This window comes from Poecilia mexicana, unplaced genomic scaffold (genome assembly GCF_051168715.1).
Source record: "Poecilia mexicana isolate PSO_F unplaced genomic scaffold, ASM5116871v1 scaffold_17, whole genome shotgun sequence".
NCBI classification, from domain to species: domain Eukaryota; kingdom Metazoa; phylum Chordata; class Actinopteri; order Cyprinodontiformes; family Poeciliidae; genus Poecilia; species Poecilia mexicana.
The window spans coordinates 20,871,064-20,885,886 of record NW_028263386.1 but is presented as its reverse complement, the minus strand read 5'-3'; the positions used below and the strand labels follow the sequence as shown (position 1 = coordinate 20,885,886).

Sequence of the window (14,823 nt, the reverse complement as noted above, 5' to 3'; positions counted from 1 at the left end):
TGTGCTCCTCTGCTCTACTTTAGAGTTGAGCTCCAGTTGTACATTTGCCAAGTATTGACTCCCCTCAACAATGCTTAGTATCACAAAGTGCGATCCCAGTCAAGATTGGTTTCTGCTGCCGAAGGGGTAGTTCAGCAACACAAAATGAAACGGCAGAGTGCTTCAGCCAGCAGCACCAAGTCCGGTGCAGCTCAGAATCATTAGAAAGGACGGTGCTGTTCAGAGAGGCATAATGTGCATCTTGTCATCGGTTAGTTCTGTGAAATGTTAAATGTTGTGTTAATTTTGAACTCGAATCAGGCAAGGTTACTGTGGGAGTCTTGCTGATGGCCCAAAGCAACAAAAACAAAAAAGGCAGCCAGACAATGGTGTTTCTTGGTATGAGTTATAGGGAAAAAAAAAAAAGAGAAAAAAAATCCCACAAATCTTTTCCTACAAGTGGAAAGAAGATCAACCTCACTTATAAAAAGAAAAAAAAAGTTTTTTTGTGAAGTGAAGACCTTTGCGGTGGTTGTTCTTGTTTGTATAATTGTGACAAACATAAGGTTGTCATTTTAAGGAAAGTGTTTTGTTCCATCAAAAGTGAATTTTAGAAAAGAGCACAGTTTTTTTTTTTTTAGAATGCCACAGACGCTCTACTGGCTGAAAGTAAATGGATTAGTAAAAGTAGCTAAACAATCCTGCAAAAGAGGTCAAATGAGAGTTTCCATCATTAGAGGAACAGTTTTATCTGGAGGATCTGACCCCAAAGTGTCCAGCTTGGTCAGGCTAACGTCGATTCTCATTTTCACAGCTGTGTCATAAAAATCACATCACTTTGTTGTCAAATGTCGTCACAACCGCCTGGAGAACTTTTCACCCTGTTCTGTACGCAAAACTATTGTGCGATTGGTCGCAATTGTTTCGCCATGTTTGTCAATGTGAAAAAGTGCTTTGACAGTAATGTCATCTCCCACATCTGTTGGACCAAAACGCTGATGCGGTGCAGCGATGCACATAAAAAATAAAATGAGATTTTACAGCTCGTCAATTATTATTTCCTTTTCCAAACTTGCGCATTCATAATTGTCTTTACCCTCCGTCTCTCCTCTTACTGTTGAAAACCACACATATGACCAAACACCATGACGCACGCCGCAGCGGGAGGGGTTTCACAAGAGCTCGGCACAGTGCGTCTTGTTGGCCTTGAAGTGTGTGTGTGTGTGTGCGTGTGTGTGTGTGTGTGCGTGTGCGCGTGTGGGTGTGTGTGTGTGTGTGTGTGTGAGCGTGTGAGCGCGTGTGCGTGTGTGTGTGTGTGTGCAAAAACAAACATCCTGCAACAACGTGACCACAAGTCGACTGTTTGACTTCGGGCTGGACATACTTGGCCCTTAAGAGTCCCCAAAGACTGGATTGAAACAGTGGCACAATGTTAACAGGAAACAAAAACAGAGCTGGTGTTTGCAGTGTCTTTTTGAGATTGTCTGGGGTGCAGCGAGCTCTTTGTTATGCATGAGATCTGGTTTCCTCAATCATGTGTTAAAGCTGTTATATACAGAGGGTAAAATCACACATATAGACACATAAATAATACAAATGATGAAGGTCATACAAACACACATTACTTTTGCAGTAATGTAGCCTACCTGCTTCAAAGCTGGACTCAGTCTTAATTTATTAGGTGAGAAAATAAAGGATTAGATGAATTACATTGGTTAAAATTAAAAAGCAATAACCTAGGGATTAGTAGAACTGAATTAGATTGTGTGTAGCTGGATGTTAATCTTAATTGTTTTGTTTGATTTCCAGTGAAGTTGAGGTGGTGGAGGACAAAACCAAATGCAGGTTGGCTGACAGCTGTAATCCAAGCTACAATTATTAAGCTGGAAAAATAAGATATATAAATTCATCACACCAAAATCCTATCAATTAGACAAAGAAGAAGAAATAACCTTTATCTTTTCACAGACGGGATAATGAGGTAACAGCAACATTAAAATGTGGAAATGTTATCAAAAATTAGTAAAAAACAGTGCAAATGACCGTGGAAATGTCAGCAGGGATGTAAACATTGATTTTGTTGGGAGCAGTGATGGTTATAGAGTCTGACAGCTGCTGGGAGGAAGTATCTGCAATAACGCTCCTTTGGGCATTTAGGATGCAGCAGTCTGTCACTGAAGGAGCTCTACAGTTCAGTAGCAACTTCACATACGGCGTAGGAAACATTGTCCATTACTGATGTTATTTTAGTCAGAGTCCTTCTGTCTACCACCACCTGCACAATTACAGAAAGAACATAGATGTTGGGAGCTGGAAACTAAGAGAGATGAGAAGCATTATTTGTGAGAGAATGCATTACATTAAAAAAATCTTAGAGTGGCCTAGTCATTTCTGTCATCTCTGTCATGTATTCCCTCGGGTATTGTCTTGTCAGATGCTCAAAATGCATCACGTCTATGCTGCTGCGGTATGCTAATAAACCTAACAATGTGCTTAAGCACTGTGTGCTTATTGTCATTTAATTTTAAGTGTTTCTATACATTTACCTGAACTACTTTTCAAAAGCTTTTCTAGTCCAGGTAATTTGTCACTGAAGCAGATGCTCTGTCTTATCAATGGTTTGAAACAACACTTTGGACAACAGTGTCAGTCTCTCAATGCTGAGGACTGACCAATGTCTTCGGTCAAACTCCCCTAACATATGCAATGCATGAGCATGCACACACACTACAGCAGGATGCTTTCCTTACGAATAGAAATAAGTAAAAAGTTGATCTCTGCATATATATGTTCTAGAAATATGTACCCTAAAAATATTCAGATAATTGGGATTTGCACAGTAGTTTGTTTTGTAAAAATCAAATAGCAGTATCCTACAGTATCCTACAAATAGCATCTGTTGGAAATAAATTGTCTCAATATTTTTTGACAAAGTTATGCAACTTTGGTTTTGCCATCAAGTCATTCCAAGGCAACAGGTTGGCTGCATAAAATAGTTTTACTCAATAACAAAATACAACTTTATTTGACATAAATGAGCTCCTGTTAGTTTTCTGCACCATTAGCAGAGCCTGGATTCTGCCGGCTCTGCTACCAGAACTACCAGTAAACACTAACTACTTGAGAGAGGATGAAATAAAAGGCCCTACAGACCTGATGCTGGCAGCTTTTTCACATAAATTGTAAGCTGAGCCACAAATGGTCTCCCAACTGTAGCAGCATCCAAGTTAAATCTAGAGTAGCACAGAGAGACTTGTCTTAGAAGCACAGTTTAAAAAGAACCTCCCTGTCTCAAAATCTGTTTATACATCTGGCTGCACAGTTAAGGTCAAACACTCCAAAGAAGTAAAACTGTGTGGGTTTTTTTTTTTTTCTTTTCTTCTGCAGACTAGAAAAATGAATCGAGGGAACTGAAATGCAGATCCATGAAGAAAACAAGTTCACTTTGAGCCTCTCATGCTAACTCTGCAATTTCATTTATCGTAATCTGGAACACACAAATCTCACTGAGGGATTACATACAAGGATGGGAATCCTATTATCTTGTGTAAATGAGGCATAAGCAGATAACCCCTCCCTGTAGCTTTTGTTTGTACCTTTTCCCTCTGTGGGCAAATCATTTTGGCACTATTCACATGAAAAAAGGGAATCATAGATCTGTGACTGTTTGAACTGACTTTGCATGTGAGGAGGGTCAGTTACTGATGCTTGAGATGGCTCTGCAGTAAAAGAGGGGGGGGGGATGCTTTATGCTCTCAGGATTAAGCAACCATCTGTGAGAAAACAATGAATTTGATTGGACATGTTATTCTGCTTTCATGGCTGTTTAAATCAGTCTGTAGCGTAGAGTTCAAACGCGATTACTTCCAACAGCTCAAATATCACTGTCCAATCCATCTTCCATGAACAGGAAAAGAATAACATAACTGCAAAGCTACCAAGAGACGACCGTTCCCCTAAACTGACACGCCGACTGGGTAGAGCGGTAATCATGACAACACAAGAGGAGCTGCGCACAGTCCTCGTTCAGGTGGAAAAATTGACGGTAGGAAAACTGTTAACCTTATAAAAGAAATTCATAGCTGAAAACTGCTCCAACACCTCACAAAGCCCTGGTTAGAGCAAAATTAATTCTCACTCTTTTGTGGAGCATCATATTTTGTTCATAACCCAAACACTATTCATTGTGTTCCTTCAAACTACATTGCCATAAAATGAACACAAAACACAAAGATAGCAATAAAACATGCTATTGCTAGCAATGATGTGGGTTTGCATGTCATGTTAAACACAGGCTCTTGCACACAAACTTTATTCAAGGATCTTGGACGGTGTGGCTCACATCCTCCATCTTGGTGGCAATCTGTTCTGTCAACATCATCCTTGTTTTCCACCATTTTGCAGGGGAGACAAGTGACAAGACGAAACTAATTAATCTCACAATCATCCCATGATTATTACACTCTCACTTCCACAGGCGTCACACGCTGCTTCTCCCCAGGAGTGCAATACATCAGGGAGACAGAGCAGGGCTGCTGGTCCGCTCTCACTGCCGCCATCCGCCGAATTTCTCGCAAGAGAAGATATTAAAACGCAGACAGGACAGCTACCGGCGGCACCGAATCAGACAAGGTGTTAATTGATTAGGGTGGAATCGCATTGCTCGGGAGCAGCCAGTTTACCGCCCTGATTAGACAGATGAGAAGCTCATTTATAAGCTCAACAGTCACAGGATAATTAGTAAAAACCCACGCTAATGTATGCAACGGAGGCTGAAAGTGTGCTCAATGCGGTGTTGGACAGGAGTGGGATGTGTGTCTGTGGGTGAAGAGCAACGGTTTTGCCCGCTTGGTGTTGTGTAAGTAAATGAGGAAATAATGACGCATCTTGCTCAAAGACAACACCAATAAATCCTCAAACTATGATAAGGACAGGGACTTAATCTGCCAAAAGATATTCAAATGCTATAGACACATCTCCAACTCTGGTTCACATAAGTGACTGCTGAAAAATCTTCTTTCAGACATTACCTGATCCCTCCCATCTCGTCCGTGATGTACATCTGTTTATATTCAAGGCCAGCTTTGCATAAACAACAGAGCGAGGGGGAATTTGTGCTGTGTCTTCTGTTCAATCTGTTCTTGCAATCTCGGTGTAATTAGCATTTGATTTACAGCAACAGCAGGCCAGGAGCCCACTTCCAGACAGCTTAGCAAATGAAGGCAAACTCAGAGGAATGTGGCTGAAATCGATAAGCCTTAAACGGGGTAATGAGGATGTGCAACATAAAATATACAAAAGAATCCAAACAGAGAAACATTTTACTGTTACCATAAGTCAGTGAACAAATACTGGTGTGTGGAAATGGTGATGTAGAGTGAATGTGCATTGCAGCATCGCGGAAAGTGGAGCTCAGACAACCTCGGCGATGATTGACCTTCTAAAGAGTCGTGAATAATGTGGTTTTGGTTTGAGGTTGTTAATAGAAAAGAAAAAAAAATACACAACCTCTGTTCAGCTTATGCTGCTGTCACACAGGGTCTGATGTTGCCCAGCATGCGAGACCATATAAAAACATGTTTTACTTATATAAATGCAGTTAGTAAAACCAGCCTATGAAGCTAGTGTGTTGTTCTATGTTGTGTAGTGTGTGTTTATCGGGATGAGGAGTGTACAATTAACAGTGTTTCGGTCACGTTTGAGGCTAGTAAAGGACCCAAATGCACAGTTTAACGGATGGCTTAAATAAAATAATGAGAACTGCAGAGAGATCAGGTGGTGATCGGAAAAATCCAGCAATGAATAATGAAAAACCGGGGAGCTAAAATACTGAAGGACAAAAGAACCAGATGAACTCAGAGGGAATGTACATCTGTGGCAGGGAGAAAGCAAGGAAACAGATAAAACCTGTTAATCGAACTCTAGTCTGTTTGTCCAACGACCGCTAAAATCTGACCCTACTCCATTTTAGTTTACAATTTGTGAAGAATGAAGTGCTTCAAAGTGTTTGGATGGTTTAACACAGTGTAGTGTGAATGCACATCACGCCAGCTGAAAATGTAACAAACATTGCAATTTTGGTCCCCGATGAAGCCAAGTCTGCTGGACCTCCAGGTGTGAAAACGCCATTACGGAGAAGATTAATTAACACAGAGGGAGCTGAAGTAAGCCTCAAATAATCTTCAAACCAAAAAAGAAAATGTCTGAGAATAATGAGAAACAGATTTAAATGTACAGAAACACCATACGCAAATAAGCTAAGAATCGAAACACAAAGGAATAAACTTATTTGGTGACACCTTTCTAACACTGAGCACAGATTAATTGAGTGAATTTAGCAAGTGGCGTAGAATATAAATAAAACAAGGAAATTATCAAAGCACAAACAACTAAAGTATGCCCACAAACATCTGTGTATTGTGAAAGTTCTACTGCATCAGTCGCCAAGTTACTGTATTTCTTTTGTGACATTATTTTTTATTTTTTTACACCTCAGGACTGCCTGGCTGCTGGGAACACAAATTAAATGCTCTATGCCCGTTCTATGAGAGCCCCCAAGTAACTCCCTCAAGAGCCCCAAATTATTTTTTGATTAATTAAGCAGCTGACTTACAGAAAAAAGGTCTTTAACCTTCATATTGTATGTGTGCATAAGCGTGAGGCTGTTGGTGTGTTCGTGTGACGCAAGCGCTGCTAATTTGTAACTAAATTTGGCATCCAAGAGCAGCAAGGGGTAGCCTTGGCTCTCAGAGGCGGCAGCAGCCTCTCCAAACAGACACCAGCCATCCCCACATATGCCTGACACAGCAGTACCAAACATCAGGAGGCCAAAGAGGCATAAGGAGAGAAGCAGGGCACCAAACCCCCTTACCCAATTCTGCTACCATGTCTCCTAGTGCAGGTCAAGCAGCAGGACAACCCCGCCCCGAAGAGGAGGAACCTGAAACACAGCTCTCTACTCCCTGGGTGGCCGTCACCAGTCCACAACACTCAACGCTATTCCACCTGACTGGACAGCCCTCAAAGCTGTGTGGCCCACTTCTAGGCAGGAATGACATTAACCAATTCCCCAAACCCTCCTCACCCTGCTCCCCAAAAATAAAAGGTATTACCAGGATAGATTTAAATCTGGTGTCAAAGTAGATTTTACGGGCATGTTACTTTTTAACCAGAAAAAGTATAACCTTAAACTCCATTCCAAGAATTGTGTTGTTTGATACAAGTTTAGGCGTTGGATTGTCACTAATCTGTGTTTCCCTTTAAAGACCTGAATTACTGAGCAGTTTATATAAAACCACAGGGTACAGCTTAAGCTGTGTTTTCCTTTCCACTAACTTTACTGTGAAGCCATTTCGTTAATCTTCTTCTTACTTTGAATTAGCTGGACTTGGGAGTTCCCAGGATTTGTGACTGGCAAAGATACGGCCAGGATCAAGGAGCGTTTTGAGTTATTTAGAGAGTCAGAAAGTGTGGATTATAAACTTTCTGCTGATGTCAACACATAAAAATAATTAAAAAAAAACTTTTGAAGAAAATATGGACATTGGAATGTTGGCGCTCTGCAAACAAGATCTGCCAACAGATGCCAAGTTCCCCAAACTTGATCAGCTACCTGGGGGTGTTGTTACCAAAGACTGGTAATTTACATTGTTTACCAATAACTCCACCCACTGACTGTATGACTGGGAAGGCGTCCAGACAAAAGTCAGCTTTTGTCTGGCTTACCCAGTATAAAATCTATATTTTTAGAGGGTTTTAGTTTTTGTTCAATTTTTCAATACGCCTGGGAGCTTCTGTCTTGTGAGCTGTTGTCCTGGAGTTGTCTATGAACTCTGAATTTTAGTAGAACTATGCCGTTCCTAAATAAACGCTGGACGGAAAATGTTTCTCTGCTTGCCGAGGAATGTTTAGGGACTCCCCCAGAGAGGCTGGTTATACGTCTTCATAAAACATAAGTCCTTACTTATATTGTACTTAATCGCTGATTACAATAACTTTTGATATGTGTACCGGGCATTATAAGCGAGCAAAGTTGTATAACAAACTTCAGGGTAAAGAGCCGTTCAGAATAATCTGTGTGTAAATGTGACATCACTGCCCGATCCTGGATAAGTGGAAGATAAGACTCTGGTTCCTAGTCAAACCATTTCAACGTCCGTCCTCTATGTTAAGAAATGTCTACATGTTGCACATAGAGTGCCTTTTTATGCAACATGATTTGAGTCGTGCCTTGTTCCTGCTTTTGGCATGGTGCGTCACATTTATGCCGTCAGTCTTGGTTAATTAGTTTAGTTTATTTAGTTGAGACAAGAAGCTTAAATTCAGCAACCAACAGAATGACTGGTTTGAGGTTGTCTCGTTGTTTCTCATTGCTTTTGCTGTTAAAAAAAAAAAAAATCCTGAAAAATTGTAAATAATTAAAGCTACTTTGTATTATTCACATTCAAACATATCTTTCAGATGGAAGGTAATAAATGATGTGTAAAGAAAATAGATAATTGCACAACAGTTTTCTTTTCGTCCCCGAGCAATAATGCCTTGAGCTTTAAAGATTATATATATACACACACACATCTGGCTGAACATACAAGCCAGCCTCTTTCTCAAGCGGTCTTGGCTTGAGTGTAAATGTTGAATTATTGTCCAAGTTTAAATTCTGAATCAGTCAGGCTTCTAGTTGAGCTCAGCAAACACTCAGAATGATTTTCAGGTGAAAATAGAGACATTGGGAATAAGCACACAGACTCCCTATTGTTATTTTTTTGCAAGGGTTTCAGATGCATTACAGATCCAAATGCAGACATATTACAGGACAGTAAATAATTAACAGGATACAAAAGAAAAGCTTCTTGACACCTCAAAGCGTTGGAAAGAAATCTTTTCACCACTTTTCTTTGGATCCTTGTGAGACTAATTTCAGAGGAAAGAAAATGGATTTTTTTTTTTTTTCCCCTGATGCTTTTGGCAGGGATTTGCAACACACTGCAACATAAAGACGCTGTCTCTTAGATAGACGGATGGCAAATGTGAAATGTTTTTTAAAGTCACCCTGTAATTATGCATTAAGGAATAATGTCACAACAAAAATGTGAGGACTGTTTTATGCTTCCCCACAGCAGGGGAAAGCATGAAAAAGTGTCTCAACCAGGCAAAACAGATTCAAGTGCCTACAAGACTTCAAAGGCTTGGCTAAAAATATCCACTCAGTCATCTCCTTGTGTAAGATGGAAATTGGATGGATACTGAACTGCCGACATTTAAGTTCAGTGGCGCTGCACTATACGGGATTTCTTTGACCATATCTCTCTAATGCATTTACACCTAAGTCAACCTCCAAATATGTTTGTAGCTGGACTAAGACAGAGGTAGGCAAATTCTTGTCACCCCTGGTGAATGTGTGCATGGCACTTTCATTGTTGTAAAATAATTCATGCTTAAAAAAAAAAAAAAAAGGTATAAATTCCAACCTTTGGGCAACACTATGACGCCAAGAAAAACATTTTTACAAAAATGCACATGGCACCACCAACTCTCTGTTAGAGATATATTTAACTTGATTTTTATTTTATAGACTTCTCGATCAAACAATTAAGACATGAAGGCCGGTTTTGATCAGCCAGTGGTCACTAGGATGAATGAAGAAGACCAACAAAAACTTAGGGGGCATAGTAAGAATGATTAGATTAATTTATGAAGATTATACAAATAATCAAATTAGTTAAATTTAAGACTGTTTATTGTTTTTTACTGTATTTTATTCCATTCAGAATTGTTGTTAAATTGCCCTTTTGTGAGTGTTAAAGTTCTAAAGGAAATTTGAGACTAAATACAGATTATCACTGGTTATTATTAGATTAAATTAACATCCCAGGCTGTAAGTATATCTGGAATGCATATATATAAAGATGCTGCATATTGTTAAGCCATTAATAGCTATGGTGTCGATTTTTCCCTTTTCTGGATTGTAACATGCTCTTCCTAAGTGAAAATGTAAATATAAAAAGGACAAAATCAGTTAAGATATGCAATGCATTAATGGATATATTGCTTAACACATAAATAGAAATAACTTTTCAAACATAAAAAGTCTGCCTTCCTGCATAATGTCTGCTATTAGAAATTATGCAGGAGTCAAACTCCTGGCTGACTCTGCAGGAGCCAACCAGGAGATTGGCTCTTTCCCATATGAGCAGGTTGTGACTTCTGAAAAGCATCAGGAAATAAAAAAGGTGATTTACTAAGCCATTTTCATTCAGTGTAACTGCAGCGCTAAGCTATCAAGAAGCAGAAAAACATATTCCTGTGGGTTGAAAAATATACTATGAGAAATGCTTCTTTAAGTCACAGATAAAACAGGTGAACTGCTAAAAGCCAAAACAGGCTTTTGGATCTTTTATCACAACATGCGTATGGAGCCTAAATTTCCAAAAAGAGTCCACACCTATTCTTGGAAAAAAAAACAACTAAAAAACAAACAAACAAAAAAAACTTATGCACCTGGACCAAAAAGGTGACATGATAAAACTCAGAAGTGGATTGTAATATAATATAATATAATACGGAAAAAGTGTCTTTGATTTCATTCCAAGAATTTTGAATCCGATCAGTTGTTATAAGAAGTCTTCAAAAGTAATTACTTTTTTAATGCACTATGAAGAATCAAATATTTTTGACACGGCATCTTTTCTTATTAAAATATAAATAAAACCAGAAAACTGTTACTCATTTCATCTGGTTTTATTATCTTTCAAAATATGCACATCACATTTTTTTTTATTTTGATTTGATTAAGATGCGTTTAAATCTCACGTTTTCTGGGGTATGAATATCTTTTGGTTTAACTAACTGCATGCTTTCTGTTTTCATGAATAAAACAGGAAACTCAGTTCAGTTAATATTTGCAAATCTAAACATCCTCCCAAGTTTCAGCAACAAATAAAGTGGAGTACTCAAAACAAAAGCAATTAGGGTCCAAGTGTCATTTTGCTACAGTTTCAGAATTGCTATTTGTATGGTAGCAGTTAGAAACATCAGGGGCAGACGCCTTAAAATATTTTTGCAGGAGCTACATTTTGAAAAACCTGAGTTTGACTGGGCTTCATTTTCTTAAACTAGATACAGAGACAGATCTGCTCCTGAAATAGCTTCACCCTGAAAACAATCTCGCTCTCTTTCTCTTTTGACGCAGTTTGCTTACATTTAAATGACTCATTATGCATGCATTTCATGGAAAGCTCAATAAAAAAAAAAACATGCTAATGTTAATCACAGCCAGTCATTTGCTTGTCATTTTAGAAAACAAAACCGATTTGATTGATGCAGATTTAGTGAGAAAGTTAGCATCTGCATAAAACTCGAGATCATATTCGCAGCAGAAGAAAATACCAACAAGGCTTTTCTGATGCAGAGCAAAGCAGATGAGGGAAGAAAGTAGAATGTGTCCCGTCTTCTTGTGAAGATTTAAAATGTGCTTTCATTGTTCAGACGTATTTAGAAAATGTTTATATTTGTAGCATATTTGCATGACCTACATAAGACAATTTTGCAATATGACACAGTTTTACTGCAGTGAATGCTTTTCACCCCAAAAATAATCAATGATGAGATGTATTATCCCACTATAAAAAAAACTGTGGGTGTAAAACTTTAAGTTTGCTCACTTAGTATTAAAAAAAGGTGGATTTTTATTTTTATTCCTTTTACCAATAGCACAAAAATCCCACCTCAGGGTATGACAAGATCCATTATCTTTTGACCATGATCTTAAGGCAGATTTACTGATATTTTAGTCCTCATTATGATCTCTAAATACCTTATCTTTGCAGTTGTGGTATATAGTCTCACATGTAAAAATATACATGAATTTGTTATGAGTTATCACTTTTTTTCTTTCCATTTTAATTTATGAATATAAAATGTATCTGTCAGATTAAAAGGTACCACAGTTCTAGACGAAAACATCTGAAAAGGGAAGTAGAAAAATTAGTTTTAAAGCTTAAAGAATAGGCTTTTACCATCTACTAAACTGCCTGGAGTTCACTTACTGTAAATCTATTACTTCAAAATAAAAGCAAGATGATGGATGAGAATGAGATTCATTAACAAACGCACTCAAATATTTGTTATAGGTGATAATCGATATCGTGATATCACTGCAGAAGTGCAGAATTCCTTGGAAACCTGGGTCTGTGCTCTGGTCTTTAAATTACATATCCCCCCATTAAAATTTCCCAGCTGCTCCACCATGTTTGAGATGCACCGCGAGTGAGAGAGAGAGACGCACAGGATCACATCAACAGCATCTTCCCAGACCACCTTAAAGCCTCGACTGAAGTGCATCAAAGCACTCGAAAAGAAATTAAATTGTTGCGGGGACGGTGTCTGACAGCTCATCGATAGAAAGTGGGGTGAGGGGTGAGGGATTTAAGGGAAGCAAAACACCAGCAGAAGGCAATAAGATTCTGCAATGACAAGAACGCAAGCAGTAGGGTCCCCCAGCAGATGGAGAAGAAAACAAACCTGGCTGCTACATTTCCTGGTTGCTAAGCACCACCTGGAGGTAATGAATGTGCGGCCGGCCGAAGAGGCACGAGAGACGACGGGGGGTAGAGTCAAATAGTCTATTCAGAAACGCTAGAGAATGCCACTTCACTGTGTGTCCTTGATGTGGGTCACCGCGGCCTGTAGATATGCCCATGAATATTTATGCAAGCAAACGGACTTAAATAATGATGACCAAAACAGGATATTAATGAAAAAAAAAATAAAAAAAGAAAAGGGGAAGGGATCTGGTTTTTAACCTTTAGAAAAGTGGCCAGGTAGGTTGGCAAAAGATCAAAACTCCCCAAGGTTTGGATCTTGCTGGAGGTTAAGGCAATTTTATCCTCTTGTGCTGCATCTGTCATAAGATGGAGTGTGTAGATTGTATACCACTCTGTAATACTTTGAATTGGATTCTTTTGTCTGGGGAAAGGTCTTTTTTTTTTTCTGTGGCGGAATCTGCAGCCGCCTAAAGGTAGAGATTTATAAAGAAAGATGACTCACCACACAGCCGGTGGAATCGAGCTTTCGGTCAGATATGCAGCGAAAGTTGCGGCTGCAGCCGCCGTTGTCTTTCGAGCAATCTCTGACGGGTCCGAAAGAGTCCAGGAGGACCTCCAAAGAGTCGAACGACGAGCTGATCATCAGCTCCTCTCTGCAGAAACGACAAGGAGGGAGGAAGTGGAGGGAACGCGTGTCATGTGGGGTATTGTTGTCATTTACTGAGCCTGCAATCTGTTGCGCATGAAAGGGCACCGAAATGTTTCTGTATTCAGCCCTGCATAGATTTGTTTTAAAAAGCAAAATATGTTCGCTTGAGAATTTATTGAAAACTTAAACTAAACTTTGCCACATTTAGTCACAAAACGAGACGTCAGTGATTTATATTGGGATTCAAAGTGATAGATCAACCCAAATAAACCAGTGCTTTTTATTTTATAGTACAAATTAAAGCACTACACCAGAGCGATATCTGATCGACGACTACATGAAATTAACTCCCATCATCCATCTGAGCAGAAGGAGACTAATGGTGCAAGGGCAATGTTTTTCACCTCGTTCGGCCATTTTTATGACATGTTACCTTTCTGAGTAAAAAGTCTTTTGGAAATAGTTGGCCATAACTGCACATTTTGTAATTGGGCTAATACTATTACAAGAATATTTGTTCCAATCTAAAACCTAAAAAATACAAAAAATATAATTGTGGGTCTTTAACTTTAAGACAAAACATTATCAAGCATATACTTATTTGTGAAATTTAAGTTCACTTTTGTTTAAGCCTCATATATGTTTTCTGCCCCAATGTATGTTAAGTTGGAGCAAATGCTAAAATGGATCTTTGGTGAATTTTGCCAACCCCTGATTTTGCTGGAGAGTCATGTTGAAGAAGCTCTGTAGTGCAACACTCCTTCCTTAGATGATGATTACTTGAACTGTCTTCTGAGGGCTGATCAAAGCCTGTGATATAGTTTTATAAGCTAATCTGCCATAATTTCCCTCCAACTTTATTCATAAATTGTCTTGTGTGTTTACTTATGTCCTCTCATGCCTCTGAAACCATAAGAATATATTTATTCTGTGAATAAGTAATACACAGGTTTGATAATATTACTCAGATAACTATATTTTTGCAAAGAAGTAAGTTTTATTTATATGATGACAATTGGGAGAGAAAAAAAAAAAAACGCTGTAGGATTTCTTCCCTTTCACATTCAAATTGATGTTATCTTACAAAACCAATTTCTCCATTTTTAATTACCTGTTGCATTGCTGTCATTAATACTGTGGGGACCTGTTGAAAGGAACATCGGCAGATGATGAAACCAACAGCAAGTGTGAATGCTAAATTACTGAGGAACCCTAATAATAGGCAGGGGACCTCCACAGAGAGCACAACACAATTTACCACGGCAGCCAACATAAATCATGGAGTAGATTAAAAGTTTAAATGATGACAAAGTAATGCAACATTAATTATTTGGTAAAATACTCTCACAATGAATTGGTATGTGATCTGAAGTTAATATTTCTATTCTCAGAGCGTTATCAGTCTGAACAATGATAACAAAAATCCAAAATCAAAAGTCTGATCAAAGCTTCTTACCAGACTTTTTTTTGTCACTTCAATTCAACTTACCTTAAAAGTAGATTTTGTAAAAATAGAAAAGAATACTATAGCTTTTTTTTTTTTTGTCAATCATATCATTAATTCCAGGTTATTTTCTTTATTCGAAAGGTCTGAATCAAGCGTGGCTGTGACTAGTTAAACAGAAGATGTGGTTAGATAATGACTTAGCATAG

The 14,823-nt window shown here is 38.6% G+C and overlaps 1 protein-coding gene across 3 annotated transcripts in view; it reads right to left on the bottom strand.

Annotated features, from left to right (window-relative positions):
• The window catches only part of astn1 (astrotactin 1), a 343,361-nt gene that overhangs the window by 203,185 nt on the left and 125,353 nt on the right, over positions 1-14,823 (bottom strand). For all 3 annotated transcript variants that reach the window (XM_088014719.1, XM_088014716.1, XM_088014717.1), the window contains one exon: positions 13,024-13,174. In XM_088014719.1, the coding sequence (XP_087870845.1) occupies positions 13,024-13,174 (151 nt within the window). The remainder of the gene's footprint in view (positions 1-13,023; positions 13,175-14,823) is intronic.